General features: G+C 42.5%; 2 protein-coding genes across 6 annotated transcripts in view; one reads left to right on the forward strand and one right to left on the reverse strand.

The window, feature by feature from the left end:
* Nucleotides 1-3078: 3078 nt before the first annotated feature.
* amacr (alpha-methylacyl-CoA racemase) lies at nt 3079-11528 on the reverse strand. Its single transcript, XM_060049758.1, has 6 exons — nt 11410-11528; nt 10491-10764; nt 9456-9599; nt 8177-8337; nt 7235-7421; nt 3079-3960 (listed from the first exon to the last, which is right to left on the reverse strand). Exons 2-6 carry the CDS (start codon nt 10735-10737, stop codon nt 3551-3553), a joined length of 1149 nt encoding a protein of 382 aa, XP_059905741.1. The 5' UTR covers nt 10738-10764; nt 11410-11528; the 3' UTR covers nt 3079-3550.
* A 7420-nt stretch (nt 11529-18948) lies between these two features.
* LOC132455784 (lysosome membrane protein 2-like) overlaps nt 18949-21276 on the forward strand; it is a 30435-nt gene continuing 28107 nt past the window's right edge. For 2 of the 5 annotated variants that reach the window (XM_060049751.1, XM_060049754.1), the window contains exons 1-2: nt 18949-19093; nt 19422-19554. In XM_060049751.1, the coding sequence (XP_059905734.1) occupies nt 19432-19554 (123 nt within the window). In that variant the 5' untranslated portion in view covers nt 18949-19093; nt 19422-19431. The other 3 variants (XM_060049755.1, XM_060049756.1, XM_060049753.1) reach the window with 2 other exon arrangements.

The raw sequence follows: 21276 nt of genomic DNA on the forward strand, positions 1-21276 counted from the left end.
ATGACTACGATAGTCCCTTCATCAAAGGCCCCCTCGATGCGCTTATCTTGTGAAGGATCAAGGGAGGAAGATCCCCACTGGAGATGCACAGTCTGAGGCGATCACCATCATCACCTCCACCTTCACCTACTCCACCACCACCACCTCAACCATCACCACCACCACCACCATCACCCCCTTCACCATCACCCCTCCACCACCATCACCTCCTTCACCATCACCCCTCCACCACCATCACAAACTCCATCAGCTCCACTAAGTCCACCTCCACCACCTTTTAGTTGACTTCAACTTTTTGGGTGGGAATTAATAATAATAATAATGGATTATTATTTATAAAGCGCTTTTCTAGACACTCAAAGACGCTTTACAGTGAAGAGGGGATCTCACTAACCACCACCAGTATGTAGCACCCACTTGGGTGATGCACGGCAGCCAATCTGCGCCAGAACGCTCACCACACACCAGCTTGAGGTGGATGATTAGGGGGCCAGATTGAATGAGCCTGTTTGTTAAAATAAAATAAATTAAGAGCTATCATTATGCTTTATATTTATGCTTTTATCACTTTGAGTCTGCCTCGTGTATGTATGTAAGTGCTACATAAATAAGGTTGCCTTGCCTTGCCTTTGTATTACTTTTGCCATTTATATGTATTATTTCTGCAAAATATTGAATTGTTCATTATTCAACAAAAGAAAAGCCATAGACATTGGGACTTTCTGAGTGAATGGTTGTAGCCTTGGTCTGTTCGCGCAGCTGAAATTTACTGTGAATGACCCTGTCTACGGACAGGCCTTGTGAGAGTCAGATGGATTAAGTCACAACACACATTCCTCACATAACTGCATGCCTTATGGCTTTGTGTGCTTGTGCATGTGTTTTTGTGTGTGTGCGAGCGTGCATATGTATGTTGATGCATGCATTTGTGTGCACATGTGTGCATGTGAACTTTAATAGCTCATTAGCAACAACTGACTGAGCACAATGTGAGGAAGGAACAAAGCTGTGTTAAAGCCATGAATAAAATGTAAGGAAAGAGAGAGAGAGAGAGAGGAGGAGAGGGAGGGGGGGGGAGCAAGATACTGAGAGAGATCCTAATGTTATTTTATTTTATTTTAACTGTTTTATTTGCATTCTAAAGCACTCAAAAATCCTTCTTGGTGAGATTCAAATTTATGTTGTTTTTCGCAAAACTAGAATTCAGCTTGAGGATTTGTAGTCATTTTTGGGCGTTGGTAGAAATCCACCGAACGATGGTGTGTGTATGTGTGTGTGTGTGTGTGTGTGTGTGTGTGTGTGTGTGTGTGTGTGTGTGTGTGTGTTCTATACTTATTTTCTCTAAAATTTTAACAAAAGTATTATCGTGACACAAATGAAAAGTCCAACGTGAGTATTTATGGATTTGGTGCGAATACAGAGTACACGTCTAAAGCATATCTGCTCCTACGAAAGTGTTGACAGAGCAGTTATGTTCATTGGCTCAGTTACAATAGTGGATGTAGTCATGCTTTGGCGGCATAATGGTGTTCTGTTATTAGGATTAAAATTAAAGCCTTTATGTGAACTTTCTCGCACAGTTTTTACAGATGAATGTAGAAGGGAAGGGCAAATGCTTTGAAATAATTAAATGGGACCCTTAAAAATAGAGACATTTGGAAAGAAAGTTAAGACTTAAAATGAATATAGACGTTCTGCTACAAATTCCCAGGAAGGGTACCGTCTGTTGAAGTGCTATCATCTGGACAGCAGCTCAAATAGCTCATTGTTATATATCTATTTGAGATAGATAACAAGAAAAGATTTCAACTCTAAAACGTATAATATATCACCCACGTCTAATTGAAGCTGTTTCTCTTACATATAGAAGTTTAAAATGGGTACTGCAGACCAAATTCACAATATTGAAGCCATGCACGCCTCCACCCAAAATACCCGGAAAATCGAGTCTCAGGGACTTCTATTCCATGTTCCTTCAGCCCCTTGTGGTCTGCGTTTCCATTCCATGTGACATCGTCTGGGAATTGTTCTGGGCTCCAAGCAATCACCATCTTTTAAATGCAACTCCAAGATGAGCCCTTGGTTCAGCACGGCTCTGACGTTGAAGGCTTTTCAAAAAATAACAAAGCTTTTAAGGTTGGGTAGAAGTGAGGAAAATCTCAGTTGATCCAGTTTGATTCCATGGATGCAGCACGCTGCGTTTTATTTGCTAATTTGTAAAAATATTCGGAATCCCCGGCTGGCTACAGCAATAGAGATCAAATTCACCACTGGCGGTAAAATATGGACCTTTTAAAAATGAGAAATACCTTGTAGTGTTGCAAACAAATGTAATCCCACACAGTTCTTAAACTGAAAGCCGAAAGAAATTGAATTTCAGTGTAGATAAAAAGAAAAACACAGGTAAAAGAATATTTAAAGCTGGTGGGTTTTTCAATCTCCAAGAGTGAATGGACATGAAGAACAGAAAATCATATAAACAATCATGATGGCCAGGCACATGCTGGGGGGGGGGGGGGGGCTAAATGGTGCTTGAGCACCTTGCCCTTTGCCTCTGAATGGACTTCTGCATATAAAGACAATGTCCAAAGTGCTCTTTCGAGTGGCCATTTAAATGTTAAATGCTTCGTAAAACTACACATGAACATTTAACGTGTAAATCAATTATTCGAGAATAAAATAAATGATTCTCGATTTCATTCATTAATTTTTTGTTTTACATTTAGTTTAGTACATTTAGGTTAAATTGTGGATTAAGTATTATGTACAATTTCGTCTGATATAGTATGGATACTACTTCTATGTATGATTACCCAATACATTTTGTTTGAACATGGGTAATTCATTATTTAAAATAAAGAGATGACATTTTTTGTTAAGAAATCTTGTTCCATGCGTCCTCAGAGCTCCTGCCCCTCAAAAGGTCTCTGCAGGGCCCTGATAATGGCATTGAAGCATAGGAGTAAAGGCATAACAAAGGAGAGCCCCTATAGGACTTCTGCATATAATGACACAGCATGGTGGGAAGTGCAGAATGTCTTCACAACCCCATTTGCACACACACAAAAAACACATAGAAAATGTCAATACATTTTTATTGCTGGTTGAAAACCTATTTATGTATAGCATTTACAATATAACGTCAGGCAATGTTCCTGTACTTTAAGGCACTATTATTCAACAGCCAAAATACTAGCTAAATTTCAGAAAATGTTGATTCAACTAAAAAAATATAATAATGCCCACATCCTAAATTACCGATGGTAAAAAAATTTCAGTTAAAGAAATAAGTGAACAATACAGTAACATTTTTGTTTTTCATTGTATTAAGATAAATGAAAGTACTGTCACATACTTAATTAGCAATTAATTAAAACAAAATATCCTCAGCCCCCAGAGGCAACGCTCCAATTGGCTGTGAGTTAAAAGCACCAGATGTCATTCTCCCTCGTTCTCCTTTACATAATTGCATTTGTGTGTCTTTGGTGTGACTGACATTCATTCCCCCAAAGTCGTGTTGGCTTGAGGAGCCACTTATATTTCACAGAGCTCACAGCTTTGCCTCGGGAACGTTATGCTCTATGGCACCTGCTGCCAGCAACCGTTCCACATCATGGCTTTTAAAGCCGTACTCCTCCAGAACCTCGCGGGTGTGTTGCCCGATACGAGGGTCCCGCTCCAGGCAGGGGTCTGCGGGGGTACGGGACAGAACAGGCGCGGGTCGGGGGCTTTCTTCCTCTCCACGATCCCTGACGAAAGACCCCCGTTCCTTGTTGTGGGGGTGGGAGCTCACCTGGTCGAAGGACAACACCGGCGTGACGCAGGCATCCGTTCCGTCGAAGATCTGCGACCACTCGGCTTGGGTTTTGGTGGCGAAACAACCCTCGAACACACGCTTGAGCTCCGGCCAACCGTCAGGGCTCATCTGAGGGGGCAGGTCTGCGGCGTCCAATCCCAAGCCTGGAAGAAAACAAGACGTTCAGAAGAAGTCAGGTGTCAGAGACAAGCCTTTCAAAAAATATGACGAAGAGGAGCATTTCTTCAATACAACGCCTACATTAGTAGTCATGTAAAAAAACATGAAATACCGTTGGAGCAAAATGGGAACAGGGTATATATAGAGATGATTCGACTCTCAGAATCACAGTAAAACTAGCAAATGTCTAGAAGATGTTGTTGTGTTGGCCCCTCAGCACACTTTTCAGATGAGAATGGGAGCAGAGCAGTCTTCCGGCATTCAGGAGGACAAATGTGATTTGAATTACCCCCCTAAATTCTATTACAACTCCCAAATGTATTCACAAACATACTTACCCAGCAACAAACAAACAAACAACCCAATGTTTCATCCCTCGCTTGCCCCGGTATTAAATTGCATCTCAAAATTGACTTGTGCCTTATTGAGCCTCACTACAGCTATTGATATGAGCTAATAGGAGTCTTAAAGATTAAGCCTTGTGTGTGTGTGCATTTGCCTTTTAAGTTGCATTGGTCTAAAAAAATAAAGAGCTTGATCCCATTCGTGGAATAGAATAACTTGGCGCCTAAGCTGTCAAGTTTTGTGCCGTGGAATGATAGGCATGTAATGAGCAAGTTCAGGCTTACATCAAGCACTATATACTGCACTGTAGGTGAAGTCGTACATTTTCCCCCAAACTATTAAAATCGATTTAAATGTCCATACTTCATCACTTGTCTGCATGTATGACAACAATTAATACATTAGGCGGACTACGATGCTGTAGGTTTGATTTTAGAGTGCAATTTGTTGGAAATGGCAAAACCATCCGTCAGTTATTACTGAGTTATTAGTGAGTGAAAACGCGTGCAGAATATTTGTTTTGTATTGACGGCGCCTCCCTCTTTTGGTTTGTGTTGTTATTGTATTAAAGATAAATGAAAGCAGTACTGTCACGTACTTCTGGGTAATTCATTAAAATTGTCTCCAGCCTCAAGAGGCTGCCTTCCTTTTGGCTGAGCGTTTGGAGTACAGTATGTTATTGTGTTTCTGTATGAGCCAATTTAGAATTCCAACCGCTCCTGGCACATTTCAGAGCATGTCAGGGCATCTCTCGCCCGATTGGTTCGGGGAATGACAATGCGTCGAATGCAACTCGTGGAGTGGCGACACGTAGGGAAGGAGGAAGCAGAGAGGGAGGGGATCATTTTTTAGGTCATTTCAAAATCGTGCAACTCTCTAATCTTACCAACAACAGCACCTTTACAAACAGATAAAGTAAAAATTATGCAAGAATTATTTTGCCTCAATATATGACACCATGCTGAGAGCGTATACACTTGTGGTATTGTTCAAGTTTTCTTTGGATAAAAGCATCCACCTAATAACACATTCAAAGGTCCAATGGCATGAAAATCTCACTTTATGAGGTTTTCTAACATTAATATGAGTTCCCCTAGTCTGCCTATGGTCCCCCAGTGGCTAAAACTTGCGTTTGTAGTAAAACGAGCACTAGATATCCTGCTTGCCTTTGAAAAAATGGAAGCTCAGGCGCGCTGATTTGGAATGTGGCCCCATATGTCGTCATAAGAGGCCAAGTTACCTCCCCTTTCTCTGCCTTGCCCGCCCAGAGAATTTGTCCCACCAATGAGACAATGAGCTTAGACCTTGCGAGTGCCACATGTGTGTCTGTGTGTGATTACACACACTGTAACGCAAGTGTTGTCCACTTCTTTGCTATTTGGATAGCCGTTCTGCTGTTGGTGTTCTCTGACACCTCTCGCATTTCCACAATGAGACTGTAGTGGGGGTTATCTCAGCCATCGTTGAGCCCCGCTGCCTGCTTCTACCACCGCCCGGAAGCGGGCAGCGGGCAGGTTCAGTCTACTTCAGATTGATGTGGAAGTGGAAGAACCAGAGACGTCGGAAAATCCGACGCAGTCGTTTGTGATTCATAATATCATCTGGAGGCGCACAAAGCTTTTGCACATGATAATATGTATTATATGATATGTAGGCCTATTAGGCTATATTATATTATTTAGATAATAGAGCTCAGGACCAGGACTGTAACGCAAGTGTTGTAGGCCTACACTTTTTTATTTTGATGGTGCTGCTGTTGGTGTTATGGCACGTAACACGTCGGACTCTCGTCTCTCGTGTTTCCACAACGAGACTCATGGTGGGGGTTATCTCAGCCAGGAAAAAAGGGATTGCTGCCCGAGATTGTCTCCCGCTTGAGCCCCGCTTCCCGCTGCCCGCTGCCGAGGGACCACCGCCTCGGCGTTGCCCGCGGCCCGCTGCAGGAGGCGGTCTCGCCTAAGCGCTGCCCGCTGCCGAGGCGGCGAGGCGGCAACAATCGCAGGCAACAATCCCTTTCTCCTCCACGTCGTCGTTCAGACTACTTCATATTGATGTGGACGTGGAAGAACCAGAGACGTCGGAGAAACGACGCAGTCGTGATCCATAATATCTTCTGGAGGCCGCACAGCATTTGGCCGTGATAATATATATGATAGTTATCTATGCGTAATATGATATTATTTAGATATAGAGGGCCACACCCCCACCCTCCTCCTTGACCCGCCCCTCTCCTCCTCATTTGCATTAAAGCTACAGACACCGAAACGGCGCGTTTGGGTAAAGCTCAATGTGCGACTGGCTCATAGTGGCTGTAATTCTGCACCACAGCTGAATTTCGGGAACGTCTTCAAATACCGTGTTGGGGCCCACTAATATCTATATTAAAGCATCCATAAAGTAGCATGCCATGGTACCTTTAAAGGTGACATATTATACCACCAGGTGTGAGTGTGATTAGCCATTACAAGCCATTTTTTACATTTAGTAGTAGCTATCATCCAAAGTGACATTTATTTGTATACATCTTCCTTTAGGTTACGTAGGGTCAGACTGTGCCTCCATCACCTGGGCGAGATGAATGCACGCCTACCTCCCAGAAAACAGAGACCATGACAGAGAGAGATAGAGAGAGACAGAGACAGAGACAGAGACAGAGACAAAGACAGAGAGACAGAGACAGAGACAGAGACAGAGACAAAGACAAAGACAGAGAGAGAGACAGAGACAGAGACAGAGACAGAGACAAAGACAGAGAGACAGAGACAGAGACAGAGACAGAGACAGAAACAAAGACAGAGAGGAAGAGACAGAGACAGAGATACAGATACAGAGACAGACAGAGACAGAGACAGAGACAGAGACAGAGACACAGACATAGACAAAGACAGATGGTTTCCGTACGCTACAACGCACCGCGGAGCAGCTGCAGGTAGAACTGGGGCTCGATCGCCCCGACGGCCACGTGCTTCCCGTCGGCGGTCCGGTACGTGTCGTAGAAGGGAGCGCCGCTGTCCAGCATGTTCCGCCCCCGGCCGCGCTCCCACATGCCGATGGCTCGCGACTTCCATATGAAGGAGCCCACGTAGGCCGCGCCCTCCACCTGGGAGAGAGAGAGAGAGAGAGAGAGAGAGAGAGAGAGAGAGAGAGAGAGAGAGAGAGAGAGAGACTAAAGACTCAGAGGAGATGCATAAGGCATTATTAATTTATAAATTATATAAATGTAATTTAAAATCTCAGAGGAGTAACCATTTAAAGGATTATTTTTTTTAACATTTTCTTCCGGGGGGGGGGCATGGCCCCGGACCCCCCTAGCGTTGCTAGGTTACCAACTCACAGCACCACTGGTACAAAGAAATCTAGGGGAAACACTGATAAATAAACACAATTTTACTATATTCTTTATCCTTACTCTCCCAACCACAATCAGCAGCCAAACATGTTCGCCTTGATGTCAATAATTATCCAGGATTTGCCTTTTCAGTTTAGTTTACTTAGTATTTGCTGCTGTACACCTGAATTTCCCTCACGAGATTTATATAAGCGATATCGTATGTCTCCTCATTTAATAGGATTAAAAAAGAAGACGAAAGAAGTTAAAAAAGGAAATTAAAAATAATCTAATAAAAAAGCAGATAAGAAAAAGCACCTCCTAATTGCAGACAGCTGTAGGACCCTCTCTGTAGGAAGGAAAAAAGCCAGGGAACAAACCCTCCTACACCAGAAACGATCATGCTTCCTCAAGCAGACCTGACTGATCCTCACTGCATTCCATCACTTGGCCCGAGCCCAGAGCAGCTAACCACCAGCGACACGTACATACGTCTCAGCACTCAGCATCGTCTGTAGTGCACCCACCATGCTGGCATCGATCACCTGACCCTGCCCAGATCGGGTGCGCTCCAGCAGGGCTAGGACTATCCCGAAGGCACAGGTCAGGCCTCCTCCTGCGAAGTCCGCCACCAGGTTCAGCGGCGAATAGGGCTTGTCTCCGTGACGACCCAACCTGGACAGCAGGCCTTCGGCGGGAACATTGAGAGGGGAGAGAATGAGAGCACAGAAATGATGTCGACGTCGTTGTCGTTTGGAATTGTTATTTCAATATCATACCATTTTCTTTAAGCACGTCAGGTCCTGTCTACAAACCTAGCCCCAGATACAAACATTGGAAATGGTTTCAGGCAAAGTAGGGCAAGTGAATATTATTCACTTAAATGTAACCGCTTACATCAGCACATTCCTTTGAGATGACGTTCTAATGCCAACACTAACTGATTTGACATTTCACACACTTCAAAATGAATTTTATTTTATTTAAATAATTACAATCAGCAAAACATTCTGCCAAATTATCGTGTGGCTTGACACTAAATATTATATGTGGTCCCAATTCAGCATGTGGTAGCGTTTGCTTAAAGGGGACCTATTATGCTTTTTCGACTTTTATGACCTATAAACGTTGGTATAATGATTGATAGTCATGTTTAACCAACCATACACAAAAAAACGATGTAGATTTTCGGGAAACTCTTCCTCTCATCTGGGCGCTTTCAGCATTCTCTGTCAACGCTCGGTTTCGTCCTTCTCCGCCCCCTCGCCCCCCTCCTGCCAACCCAACTCCGTTGTGATTGGTTACCTTCCTTGAAGCGTGGGCAGATTTGACCAGGCATATGGGGGCGCGGCAGGAGTGCCTCTACGTAGATGATTTCCCGGAAATGTGAACAAGTGAATGTAAATGTAAATGTAAATGTAAATTAATCACAAACGTTGTCCCGAGTGTTTAGCGCTCTGCACAGCCACCCCAGACTGTCAGCAGGGAATACGTTGAAATGCATGTACGTCATTATTTGACACTTTAGTATGGTTAAACATGACTATCAATCATTATAACAACGTTTATAGGTCATAAAAGTCGGAAAAGCATAATAGGTCCCCTTTAAAGGTTACACATTATACCACCAGTTGTGAGTGTGATTATCCATTACAAGACGTTTTGCTTCGCAAGTGGTTGTGTCCACACCTAGACATGCCCACCTATGATGTCAGAAGAGGCCGATTTTACAAAACGGCGGTGGTATAAAATGTCCCCTTTAAACTAATGCATGTATGGATTTCAATATAAACTCAAAGCCATTACCGGACATGGCGAGGTAGTTTATATCGTGTCCCGCCGCCGTAGCGTATGGCCCACTCTGTCCGTAGCCAGTAAGCCGAGCGTAGATAAGACCCGGATTCTCTTTCAACAGTTTCTCCGGACCAAGGCCCAGTTTCTCCATTACACCTGGAATTTGGTTTGAATTAAAATCATAAATGTATCCCTTTATTAAGTCAATAGTAAAACTGCTATATCATATTAAGAGTATAGAGTCTGGATTTGGGACGGCTGAATAGAGTCGCTAATCAGACACAACTGGGAACTGACATTCCTATCAAAAATGGAAGACATAAATTATTCTACTTCTTTCAAACAGGCTGAAGGGTAGAGCATCTAAAGGGTAATGAGAGATCAAAGTCAGATACAGTGGGACAATTTCCTTCATGCATGATTTAACACCAATGCATTCGGCAAGGATATTTGCCTACTAATGATGCTGAACATTCCGATAACCAACCAAACTTTCCGAAACCAAATTTAACATTCCATTATACTGAACTGAACCGAAATTTACATTTTTCCAATATACCGAATTGAACAATCCAATATACTGAATGGAATTTATGTTTACACTTAGACTTAGGGCATTTAGCAGATGCATTTATCCGAAAGCGACTTAGAATAAGTACCTTTGTGAAACAATATATTGCTGTCGGTACAGTAAGGATGTTCACAGAACCAAGTGCCAAGCACTAACAATTGTGAGGTTAACCTAACAATTAAAGGTAAACATATTATCCCACCAGGTGTAAGTGTGATAGCCGTCAAAAAACAAAACGTGTTGAAAATCTGCCTCTTCTGACATCCGTAGTGGGCGTGTCCACCTAGATTTGTGCTAGATAGATCAGTCTGCCAGCCTACCCAGTGGACTGTAGAAAACGTTATTCATCTATCCAGCACACATCTAGGTGGACACGCCCACTTGTGTTGTCAGAAGAGGTAGATTTTCAAAACAGCTTGTAAAGGCTAATTACACTCGCACCTTAACTTTCCAATTCCAGACCGATCGGAGCCTACCTTTACGATAGGGCTCCAGAACAATATCTGATTGCACACACAGCTTCTTGAGGATGCCAACGCCCTCCGGTGTCTTTAGGTTGAGGGCCACCGAGCGCTTTCCTCGCGCCTGGGTGTCCAGCGCCATGGCAGCCTTCGTCCGGTCCACACGAATCACGCTGGCGCCAAAGTCTGCCAGGATCATGCCGCAGAATGGCGCGGGCGCCAGGCCAGCCAGTTCAATGACACGAATACCAGCCAGTGCCATTGGAAGCGCTGATAACACAAACAACGCCTGGGGAAAATACAATGACAACAGGTTAGGAAGATGAGATATCATGTCTTTGCCTGTTTTAAGAAGCCATAATAATATCACGACTTCCAACTTAAAACAGTTTGGTAGAATGCAAAGCTTTTTCATTTATATATATATATATATATATATTTTTTTTATCTGGATAAACAAAGTAATGTGTGCATTTGGCTGAGACAAGGAAGGTCGACCATGTATTTATTCTAAATCACTCATTTCAATGGATCACTGTTTGACCCAGTAGCCTACCTAGTATGAGTCTAATATGTAACCGGGCTAGTCAAGGTGTCAGAATTTTACAACAGGGTCCAAAGGTGGTCTCCATACAAGCCGAATAAGTTGCTGTCCAAGATCGTTCCTTATTGTTATATAACACTATTGAAACGCCAATACACGTACCAACATATGTTCTTAGGCCTTTGTTAATGTTAAACTCATTAGAAATTAGCAACCGTGTTGACTATTTGACAACAATGCAATCGACTCAATGGCTGAGCTCCTCAATACAGCACTTTGTTTTGTTATTACACATAAGTTTGCATCTAGCGTGTAGCATTCAGCATATATGCACCATGTCTACATGAATTGCCAACTGTAGACATGTTTATGAACTTAACCATTGTTTACCTTTAAGGAGATGTCAGCTCGAATATGACACTTGCGAACTGCAGCTACGGATCAGCAGGGCATGCGATTCTTTATTTTGAACATCAGACGCCACTTCCCTTGTGACGTCAGAGCAAAGCAGTGCTTTCTGGGTATCTGAGTATATATTGTAGGTCCCGCAACAATTTTTGAAAGACAAGAAAGTACCAAAAAACAAAAGAAGAATGACTTAAAAAAAAAAAAAAAACATTAACTTGTAGCCCTACATATTTAGAATGCACAAATGTCCGATATGTAGTTCTATGAAGGTATTCAACTTTGGAGATAAAGACTGGTGATTTGAAGTAAAGCCTCAAGTATGTAAGTTAGTTAGCCTCTAGTATGTTAATTAGCCTAGTGTGTTGGTTACTCTAGTACGTTAGCTAGTCTTTTGTATGTAAGTTAACATCTAGTATGATAGTTAGATCCTAAAGATAGAATGTGATAGTTAGATCCTAAAGACAGTCTCTAGTAGGATAGTTGGCCTCTGTATTACATTTTCAAGGCCACTTTGCATATTGAGTCTGTGAGACAGACGTGCATGAGGACATGTCCTTTTTATATTACATGTCAGTTTGACAGTAGGTTTCTGAAATTATCATTTTGGAAATGCCAACTGATATTAAATGTCTGAGACAGGGAGGCAGGGTGAAATTAAAAATAAAAATAAATACAGTAAAGTGAGAGCACAGTGAATTTATAATTGCTTATTCTTATTCGCATCGAGTCAACCCTCAATCTGCCAAGACAAGATAACTATGTTCCTTAAACTTTTGGACCAGCTTCAAAGAATTGCCCAGGTAGTAGCAACTACTGCACGTACACACAAACACACACTCACAGCTCTTGGCCACACACTTTCATCTTCATCGCACAGCGTTCTTCAAACAGTGTTTTTGGGGTAATTCAATTTTTAAATCCACTGTGAACACTGGACAGGTACAGCTATGGTTATCACACAGACACTCACTCACCCACTCACTCACTGACTCACTCACTCACTCACTCACTCACTCACTGACTCACTGACCCACTCACTCACTGACTCACTCACTCACTCACTCACTCACTCACTCACTCACTCACTCACTCACTCACTCACTCACTCACTCACTCACTCACTCACTCGGACACACCCACACACACACACACACACACACACACACACACACACACACACACACACACACACACACACACACACACACACACACACACACACACACACAGGAATCTTGGATCTGACAACACCATGGTCCTATGAGCAGTCTTTTTGCATGAGCTATAATTAAACGACAAATAAAGACATCCTTATTCAACCATCTCAACTCAAACCCATCCACCCGTCCATTTTAACCAATTGTGAATGGCCTTGTTGCCTCGGTTACAGGGCCTTCATGGATCAGTTGGTTGATTGGGATATTGTCCCCACTGGGGGCAAACATTGAGGCTGTGGAAGCTCCTTAATACAGTGGCTGTAGAATGGCATTGGATTTACATTTAAAGGGACACCAGTGATAATGAGCAGTGCTACAACATAAAAAGACAGAAAATAAACAAAGACAAACTAAATCATATATTCACCTCTTGCTTTAAATAATGCTCTATAATAAGACTATAACTAATAATTGATATTGCCAACACTAGTGGTATCACATTGTCTAATTTAATTAGTTCAAAACGTATCATCGTCTACAATGTCATTCTTGTCTTCAGCAACACAATGTTCACGCCTCCGCCGTGTGGAGAGAACATGTCAATGCCTCCCCCTATTGGAAGTAGTTGAGTAATGCATGTTTTTTTTTCTACATTCAAAGACTTCACAGACTCGTAAAACAATGTATGTTTTCAAAATGTTTTCATTTTAAGTATATCACATATTGAAAGATAGAAGAAACAGTACATATCCAATTTCATGGTCTTTATTTCTTATTTTGTTTCGTAAAGTGCACAGAGGTCTATTTATATCAATGGGCTCTACAGTTGCATTGCACTACAATGTGTTGGCTTTACAAGGATGAAGTAAGTTATAAGCATTTGTTTATTCGATTTTTTTATGCTTTACGTTTAGATATTTTTCTGTAAATATAAAGAGCAATGGACAGTAAATTGTATTCAATTTTACATGCTCAAAATGTGAAACATTATAAGCATAAAACAAAGACATACATGCTTATGATTTTGTTCTCAGTAGAGGCAACGTTTCCACGGTGTAGTGCAGCTGTTGTTTCATAAAATAGACCTCCTTGCATTTGAATTTACTGGCGTGAAATTCAAACATCTAAAGGAGATTCCAAAAGGTCAGGTGGGAGGTTGACCTGATTGATTGATTGATTGCTGTGTCCGGCAGAAATGGCCACAGCTGCTTGTCATTCCCGGAGCCTTGTCCGAGCCAATCACAGCCTGTGACCCGTGACTCTCTGACACACTATTAGTAGTGCATGATCAGAATACCACATGCTCACTGAGCCTCTCTTAGTGGACTGGGTTGGAGGTAAAACGTGAGGTAACACAACACATACAAGGTCATACACTTTATCGTCAGGCTCCTCTCAACGGATTTGGATAAGGAAGAGATACAGAATGGGGTAATTTGTGTCATCACACAATGCACCATTTTCACCATCTCCAGCTTTTTTGTATTTAGAGGCCAGTGTACAATTCAACACTAGTATCGAAATACGAGATAAAAACATTTGAGGGTCCTCAAATGACCCAACGAGATGTCAGCTACTGTCTCATCATTTACAGCTGTGCATTCTTTCCCCTCTGCCCACTAATACGCTGCAGATGGGTGTGGAGTTCTAGGACCCTACCATTCCAGCGCCAAAATAAAAGCCTGCGGTAATCATATATTATAGCCACAATAACAGAAGGTCTGTATGCCATACCCCACCAGACTCACAGGGCAACAGGTCTAGCCTGAATCAAGCATGCACTCATCTCGGATAAGTTCTCAACCGCATGATTCTATACGTACAAAAATGACAGAGGTCAGGACCTCGCTGAACTCATAGCTGGCTACAGGCATGTCACTCCACCTCTACTTTGTTTCCTTTTGTTGTTACTGCCGATCATGTGAGAGTTATCCTATAAGAGTCATGTATATCCATTGTCTTATTGAATACATGCTTGGAGAATTGCTGCATGTATCGTCCCATGATCATGCTCTAAAATGTAATCAAATACTTTGCTGCCAAGAAGGGTCCCGATATAAGTTATTCTTCATTGGCTATATCCCCTATAGCATTAAATCAGATGTGTGATGATAGACCCTGGGCTATCATCCATCCAGAACACAGAGGAACACAACACTCGGCGGTGGAGCTGGCTTTCAAGTAGTGCACCCAGGGACTCCTTTCCCCGTGAAAACATTGTTAGATCGCCCTCAGCCCTCAGCACAGCCTTGTATTGTGTTCTCGTATAACAAGGCTTCGTTGTTTGAGTCCTCTTGAATATGACCCTGCAGTTTGCGAGGGAACCCAGCCCCATATATTAAAGTCAAAGCAGCACCAGAGACCATGTTCATGGGAATAACCTGCAGGAAACATGCCGGTACAAGAGCTCCGAACTGGACGATGGATTGGTGAGATCCAACTGAGCGGTCTTGTAAAACAATGGGGACAAGTGGGAAAACAGTGAAAAGGCAGAAATCCAGCTACAAAATCTGTCTAGCTCAGATGCATTTGGGGAGCACATTAAAAAATTCTTATGTTTGTTTTAGTCGTTTTATTAGGGCGTGTTTTTTTTATTACAATGCACAACTGCTGTTTATTTAAGGCGCTGTGTTGATTATTTATTCAAAACAGCAGTATGCAAAAGATAGGCCCTGTAGGTCGGCAGCTGTAGAGTCCAGGCCATGTAAATACAGAGGGTAAAAATGGAAAAACAACAATGGGGTCAATATTTTTTCGAGTTTAAGTCTTTGAGTCTTCAACCTTTCCCTAAAACAGCTCAAAACACTGTTGAGCTATTTTCAACAGTACAGTTTAAAATAATAGATTAATAACCACACTCACATTTTGATCAGCCTCCCTAAAGAGAGCTGTTGAAATAAATCAATTCCAATAATCAACTAATCTAATAATTTTCCATTCAAATGTAGTAAGTGTACTAAATTTCGTTTTTTTGACGGGGCGGCTGAGGACACTTCCTCCTCGTGAACACACTGTTGATATCGGCCTAATCTCTTCTTTTCATGGGTTTTGTCGACAAGCGTAGAAGTCCCCTGTGGTCCTTAGGAAGTGGACGCACCTAGAAATGCAAACATTTATTTTTCCATTACTCCTGGCCAGATGTTTTATGCATACTCAGCTTAATGCCTCATTCTTCTCCAGTAATAACTCATAACAAAGGAAAGACATTAATTCATTCCCAATGCTGGGGAACCTCAGAATAAGCATTCTAAATATACACCATAATAATAATAATAATATTAATAATAATAATAATAATAATAATAGTTAATTGCATTTTTATAACACTTTTATTCACAAATAGTAAATTTGAGTATGTGTATTCATGTCACACATCCTCCGGTACCAGTGTGTAGCACCCACCTGGATGACACACGGCCGTCATCATGCACTCAAACCATACGATAAGTAAAATAAGCAAACATAAATACAAGGATATGATTCAATCAGATGATTCCATGAAAAATGAATTTGTATACGTAGACTGGTGAAAAACAATGTTTCTACCTGCAGGCGCCTCCTTGTCACTCTCCCCCTCACACCGCCTCTATAGGGAGATACAACACAGGGAAGGAAACACTAACCTCATCGTTTTCCAGGGACAACATTGACATTCCTTGGACCAGTTGTCATCATGTTATAATGGGGTTGCACTCACAAAATGTGGTCAAGAGACTATATCCTACTGCCACACCTCATATGGTGCATAGACTACAATATAATGGAATGGAATAGAGAAACAATGCAATGCAGAGCTGATTTATTTGACCCGAAACAACGTACAGAAGAAACAACCAAATAAGGAATAAAGAATCAAATATCTCTGTCACCACTGTTACGCGAGAACATTTTTAGATCACTTTGAAAAATCCACCGCTGAAAAGGGGTCAGTTTACAAAGTACCTCAAACGGTGCATTGCCAGCGTGCTCCGATCAAACACAAGCCCCCGTACCAGAGTCTTGACACTGAGACAGGTAAAGGCTGACGGAGAAGCAGCTTGAAAGTGAGACCCTTACAGAGGCAGCAGCAGTGCAGTACAAAGCAGGATAAATAGACAGACGTGGAGAAGATGGGTAACAGCTGTGCCTAAACCCGAGGAGAAGACCCCGACGACATCGCCTGGCCACAAAAAGAAAACGACTGGGATGAAAGAGAGAGAGAGAGAGAGAGAGAGAGAGAGAGAGAGAGAAACATGCTGCACAGAAGGAGGATGAAAGAAGCCTGGGTTCCCCCGATAGCACCGCAACACAAATAGCCCCAGGAGCTCCACTGGTTTTGGGCCTTGGAAGCATTCTCCCGGCCACGACCTAGTGTATCTCCTCTAGAACCATGAGCCCTTTCAGTCGACCGGAACCCTGCCACCCTGTGCTCAGGCGCTGGACATCCATTAATTAACCCTTGCAAGTGGGATGGGCCAAAGGAGCAGGACGGCTGAAGAAATATCAGTGACCAGCTGCAAACGCATTGGAAGTCGGAAGTGAGGAGGACCCTAATTTTTTTGGTGGGGTTTGGCAAACCCACTGCTAGCCAGCCAGTGTTGGAAAGGAGCTCTTATCCAGTGTAAGAACTGTATGGACTCACTCCAAATGGGAAGATATAATGTTTAGTTTACAGCCTTCTCTCATGTTGGAGTCCAGTGGTGGTGTGACTGATACAGGAAATGGGATGAACAACATTTAATAGTAAGGGTGACTGAGTTCTATGTTAGAGACCGCTATCCCCTCTACTTCTTGGTCTTCAAAGAGAGGAGGCTGAAGACCCTGGAGGCATTGTAATTGCGAGAGAACAGAAGCAGATTTGGGCAATCAATCATTGTTGCTCCACCCAGGGCTTAATGATCAGCAAACTGGTTTAATTGGTTTGGGAGAACTGAGACAACATGTCCAAGTCCTGATTGGTCGTCCGAAACTGTCGGTCTGCGGGTGAACATCAGAGTTGAGACTGATGGAGGTCCTGAGCTGAGGAAGATGATGTCCATCATCATAGTGAGTATTACTGATTGTTTAGGGAGACTTTGAACTCAAAGGCCTTTGGGAAAGGAGGAGGACGATTGTAAACATGGTGGCGGTCACCTCAGGGGCATGGATTCCAGTAACAAAGTCCAGAGACAGTGGAGCCCAGGGCCGGAATTCTTCACTATCAAATCAGGAAAGGCTGATAGCTGATGGCCGTCCCCAGACAGGGACTCCAAATTCCAGTTCAAAGTCATCACCCCCCACACTCCCCCCACCGCCTACCATATCCTAGAAATAAACTGTACAATGTCCCAAATTTGATTTCTAAATCTTTATAGTTGAGCAAAGGCTGTTTAAATATGTGAGACAAACAGTAGCAGTTGCACAACTTGCAAAGGTCGAGTTAAGCAATAGGAGGAGTTGTCACTTGGTGAAGTTAGAGGCAGCAGAAGTTAAGTTTAGTTACGTTTATTTGAAAGAAGGCCCAGTGCAAATTATTATAAACATACAATTATATACGTTGTATAAAAATGCCTGAAATAGCCAAAAGGCTATTTTAGTCCCTGGCTAAATTTAATCAATGCAAAAGAAAAATAGAACAGTTTAAAGATTGGAACAGGACACCTTGTTGTGGAAAACAGTAAAAACTGTATGGATAAATAGAGCAACATTGCAAATAAATGTACAATTCGACAAACAAATGCAGACAAATATACACACAGAACAACATGCAAATAAATATACATTTGGACAAACATGCACACATCTACTTACAGAACGATATTGCAGACAAGCAGGACGTGTACGCATTTAGCCCAAAAAGGCTTTAGTGCCAACATGTGTACGTTTTATTCTATTGTTTTTCATTGGATATTGAAAGATCATGAACGTTTTCGTCATCTGCTGTCTTATAAACCCCCTATTCACACGATTCGTAATAGTTTCTGTTGACGAAGTGGCGGTGGAGCTTTTAATCGTGATTACCTTTCCTCTTTTATCAGCTTAGTTGCACATGCTCTGCTAGTTTACATGGTCAGCTAAGAATTGTTGATATGAAACAGGCTATCAGCTTACCCCAAAGTAGGCTACCATTACATAATCTTTCGATGCAACACGTGTTCTGCAAAATTGTTTTCCAAGTAAAAGCTCCATGTTGATCAAGTTCAACGTAACATTTTTTGGGTTTGTGCACTCAAAATCAAAGTGGAGTTCAATCGCCTGGCTGTAAAATGCATAGGCTTCTAAAACAAACCGTAAAGCTAAAACAATTCTAAACCCTGGACTACAGGGCCGTGCTGCACTACTACTGTACCGTCTCCCATGTGGGTCTTGTCCTTAACTGGTGATGAAGGGGTGACCAATCAACTTTTGCGTGACACTCTCCCGCGTGGGGGGCGTGTGCTGAGGGCGAGCCGCTCCATATAGCTTCAGACTATAGTCCAAGACCCTCAAGTCTCTCTCGGCAACCGCGTGGCTCTTTGCTAGTAGTTCTTCAGTTTATTATTAACTACAAGGTGGGTAACAAAACCGACCAAAGGGTGGCTTTATTTGCACATGGAAGGCGTTGGATGATACAAAAAAATAAAAAACCAACCACTTTTGGAGCGCATAATCAACGGGGATATAGAGGCTCTTTTTACAACTTTTGTTGCGGTATTGCTTAACTTGCGTATAACGGTAAACGGGGGATCCCACTATCTTGGAAAAATAACGTATTTCGCCCCCATTGCTGGTTAATGGATGAACAAAAAACGCATTAACATACATTTTCCTCTTAATGTTGGTAAAAAAGAAGAAATACAAGACGACTACAAGACTTGAACCTCTTTTCTCTGTCTCCAGATCCATCAGCATGACGCGGAGGTCCTGTGCTCTCTACGTGGTGGGGATCGCCTGCGCCAGCATGCTGGTCATCGGGATTGGGTTAACGCTCTCTCACGTCTTCAGGAACATCATCCACAACCGTTTGAAAGGGGTAAGTTCTTTATGGCCTACTAAAATAAATCATAGATCAACAATGTTCAGGTCAAATCCGGAAGCGTGATAGATAAATCCATACTAGCCAAAACGTGATTCTTTAGATCAACAAGTGGGGCACACCGCAATCTTGAAATAAGTATTGCTATTTGTGGGACCTTACGTTAGTCCGCTAATTGAAACTACTTTCGATGCATGGTGTGGTAGTGTTGTTGTACTTGGAAGGCTTATTTTGTTAACCCAGGCCACCCATTGACAGGTTAAATCGGGTATCATGATTACAATAAAGTGCTTATTGAAGAAGAGACGAAAGTCGTTCCGGATTCCCTCAACAAAAAACGCATAATGAATGGGCTCGTAATTGTTTAGTATTTTGTAGAATATGCAATTTATTGCATTATCATTGAAGTGGTGTTGAACAGTGTTTGAATGCATGCATTGCTTTTAATTATATCTAGCCTACTGTCCTTCTTAACTAGACCGGGCATCTGACAGCAGGTTTAAACTAAATGACGAGTTTGCAATCTAAAGTTGTAAGGTCCTGCAGCTCTGTTCATTGTGTGTTAGTGGTGAGAGTGTGTTTGGAGTTCGACACTTTCAACAACGCTGCGGGTGTGTGTGATTAGAGTACACGCCTTTGCATGGCATTCCATTACAGTATATTTCTTTACATTGAATTAAGACTTATTTACCTTTTTCCAAAGCGACTAAATGCATTGAACCATGACAATAAAACCCATGAATTGCAAAAAGCATGCGATTTAGTACATCAAATTAATAAAATAAGCAAACTGCCTCAAGTGCTGCACTATAGAAACAAGAGGTAGTCTGCCGTCTGAACAGATTAGTTTTCATTCTACAACGAAATATGTGTCGTTTCTGCTGTGTCCAATGCTCGTTTCAATGTTGTGGAGCCAGGACAGCAACAATCAGGAATTAGTCGGGATGTATGGGTTGACTAGTCCTGGATGTAGAATGGGAAGGAGCCGTTCACAGCACGGTAGTCAAATACCAGTGGATTTAATCCGATGCGAGCAGCCACGGGTGCAGGGTGCGGAGGAGTGGTGTAGTGTGGGAGAACTTGGGTAGGTTGAAGAGCCCAGCTGGGCTGCTGCATTCTGGAGGAGCTACAGGGGACGCGTGGCGCATGCAGACGGACCAGCCAGAAGGGAGCTGCAGTAGTCTACTCTAGAGGGAGGGTGACCAGAGCCTGGACCAAAACTTGGGTGGCCTTTTGGGTGAGGAAAGGACGTATCCTCCTGATGTTGTGGGGCATGATTCTGCAGGAGCCAGCTGTCGCAGCAATGTTATCAGCAAAGGGCAGCTGGTCATTCAGGGTCAACCAGGTTCCTTTCCATTTAAGTCTCGGAAACCACAGATTTCTTAACGTTGATGGTAAAACTTTTGCCTTCCTTACAGGAAGAGTGGCCATACTTTAATTTGCAGCTCAAGATGTCATGAAAAGGGGTAAAATGACAGTGAATGACACAATCTCATCGTGATTAAAAGGGTGTGAATAGGACTGACATGACATGTCATAGCCATGACACGATACCTCTGATGAAGGTGAAGAAGTCGTTATGAACGTTTATTACCATTGTCATTAAATCTTATTCAGTCAACTGTTGAGTTTTGAAAAGTTTACATTGCTTGCGATGTATTTGTTACTACTTGAAATGACCGAAGGCAACACAATGGCTTTGTTATGACAACTTGACAT

Source organism: Gadus macrocephalus, chromosome 4 (genome assembly GCF_031168955.1).
Source record: "Gadus macrocephalus chromosome 4, ASM3116895v1".
NCBI classification, from domain to species: Eukaryota; Metazoa; Chordata; class Actinopteri; order Gadiformes; family Gadidae; genus Gadus; species Gadus macrocephalus.

What these genes read in the sequence shown, in the direction of transcription:
- amacr (XM_060049758.1), bottom strand. Translation starts at nt 10,737, where the DNA reads ATGGCACTGGCTGGTATTCGTGTCATTGAACTGGCTGGCCTGGCGCCC. An exon ending in AAACTACCTCGCCATGTCCG is followed by an intron (nt 8,338 to 9,455) that starts GTAATGGCTTTG and finishes TTCCCGCCGAAG; the next exon opens with GCCTGCTGTCCAGGTTGGGT. An exon ending in CTACCTGCAGCTGCTCCGCG is followed by an intron (nt 3,961 to 7,234) that starts GTGCGTTGTAGC and finishes GTTTTCTTCCAG; the next exon opens with GCTTGGGATTGGACGCCGCA.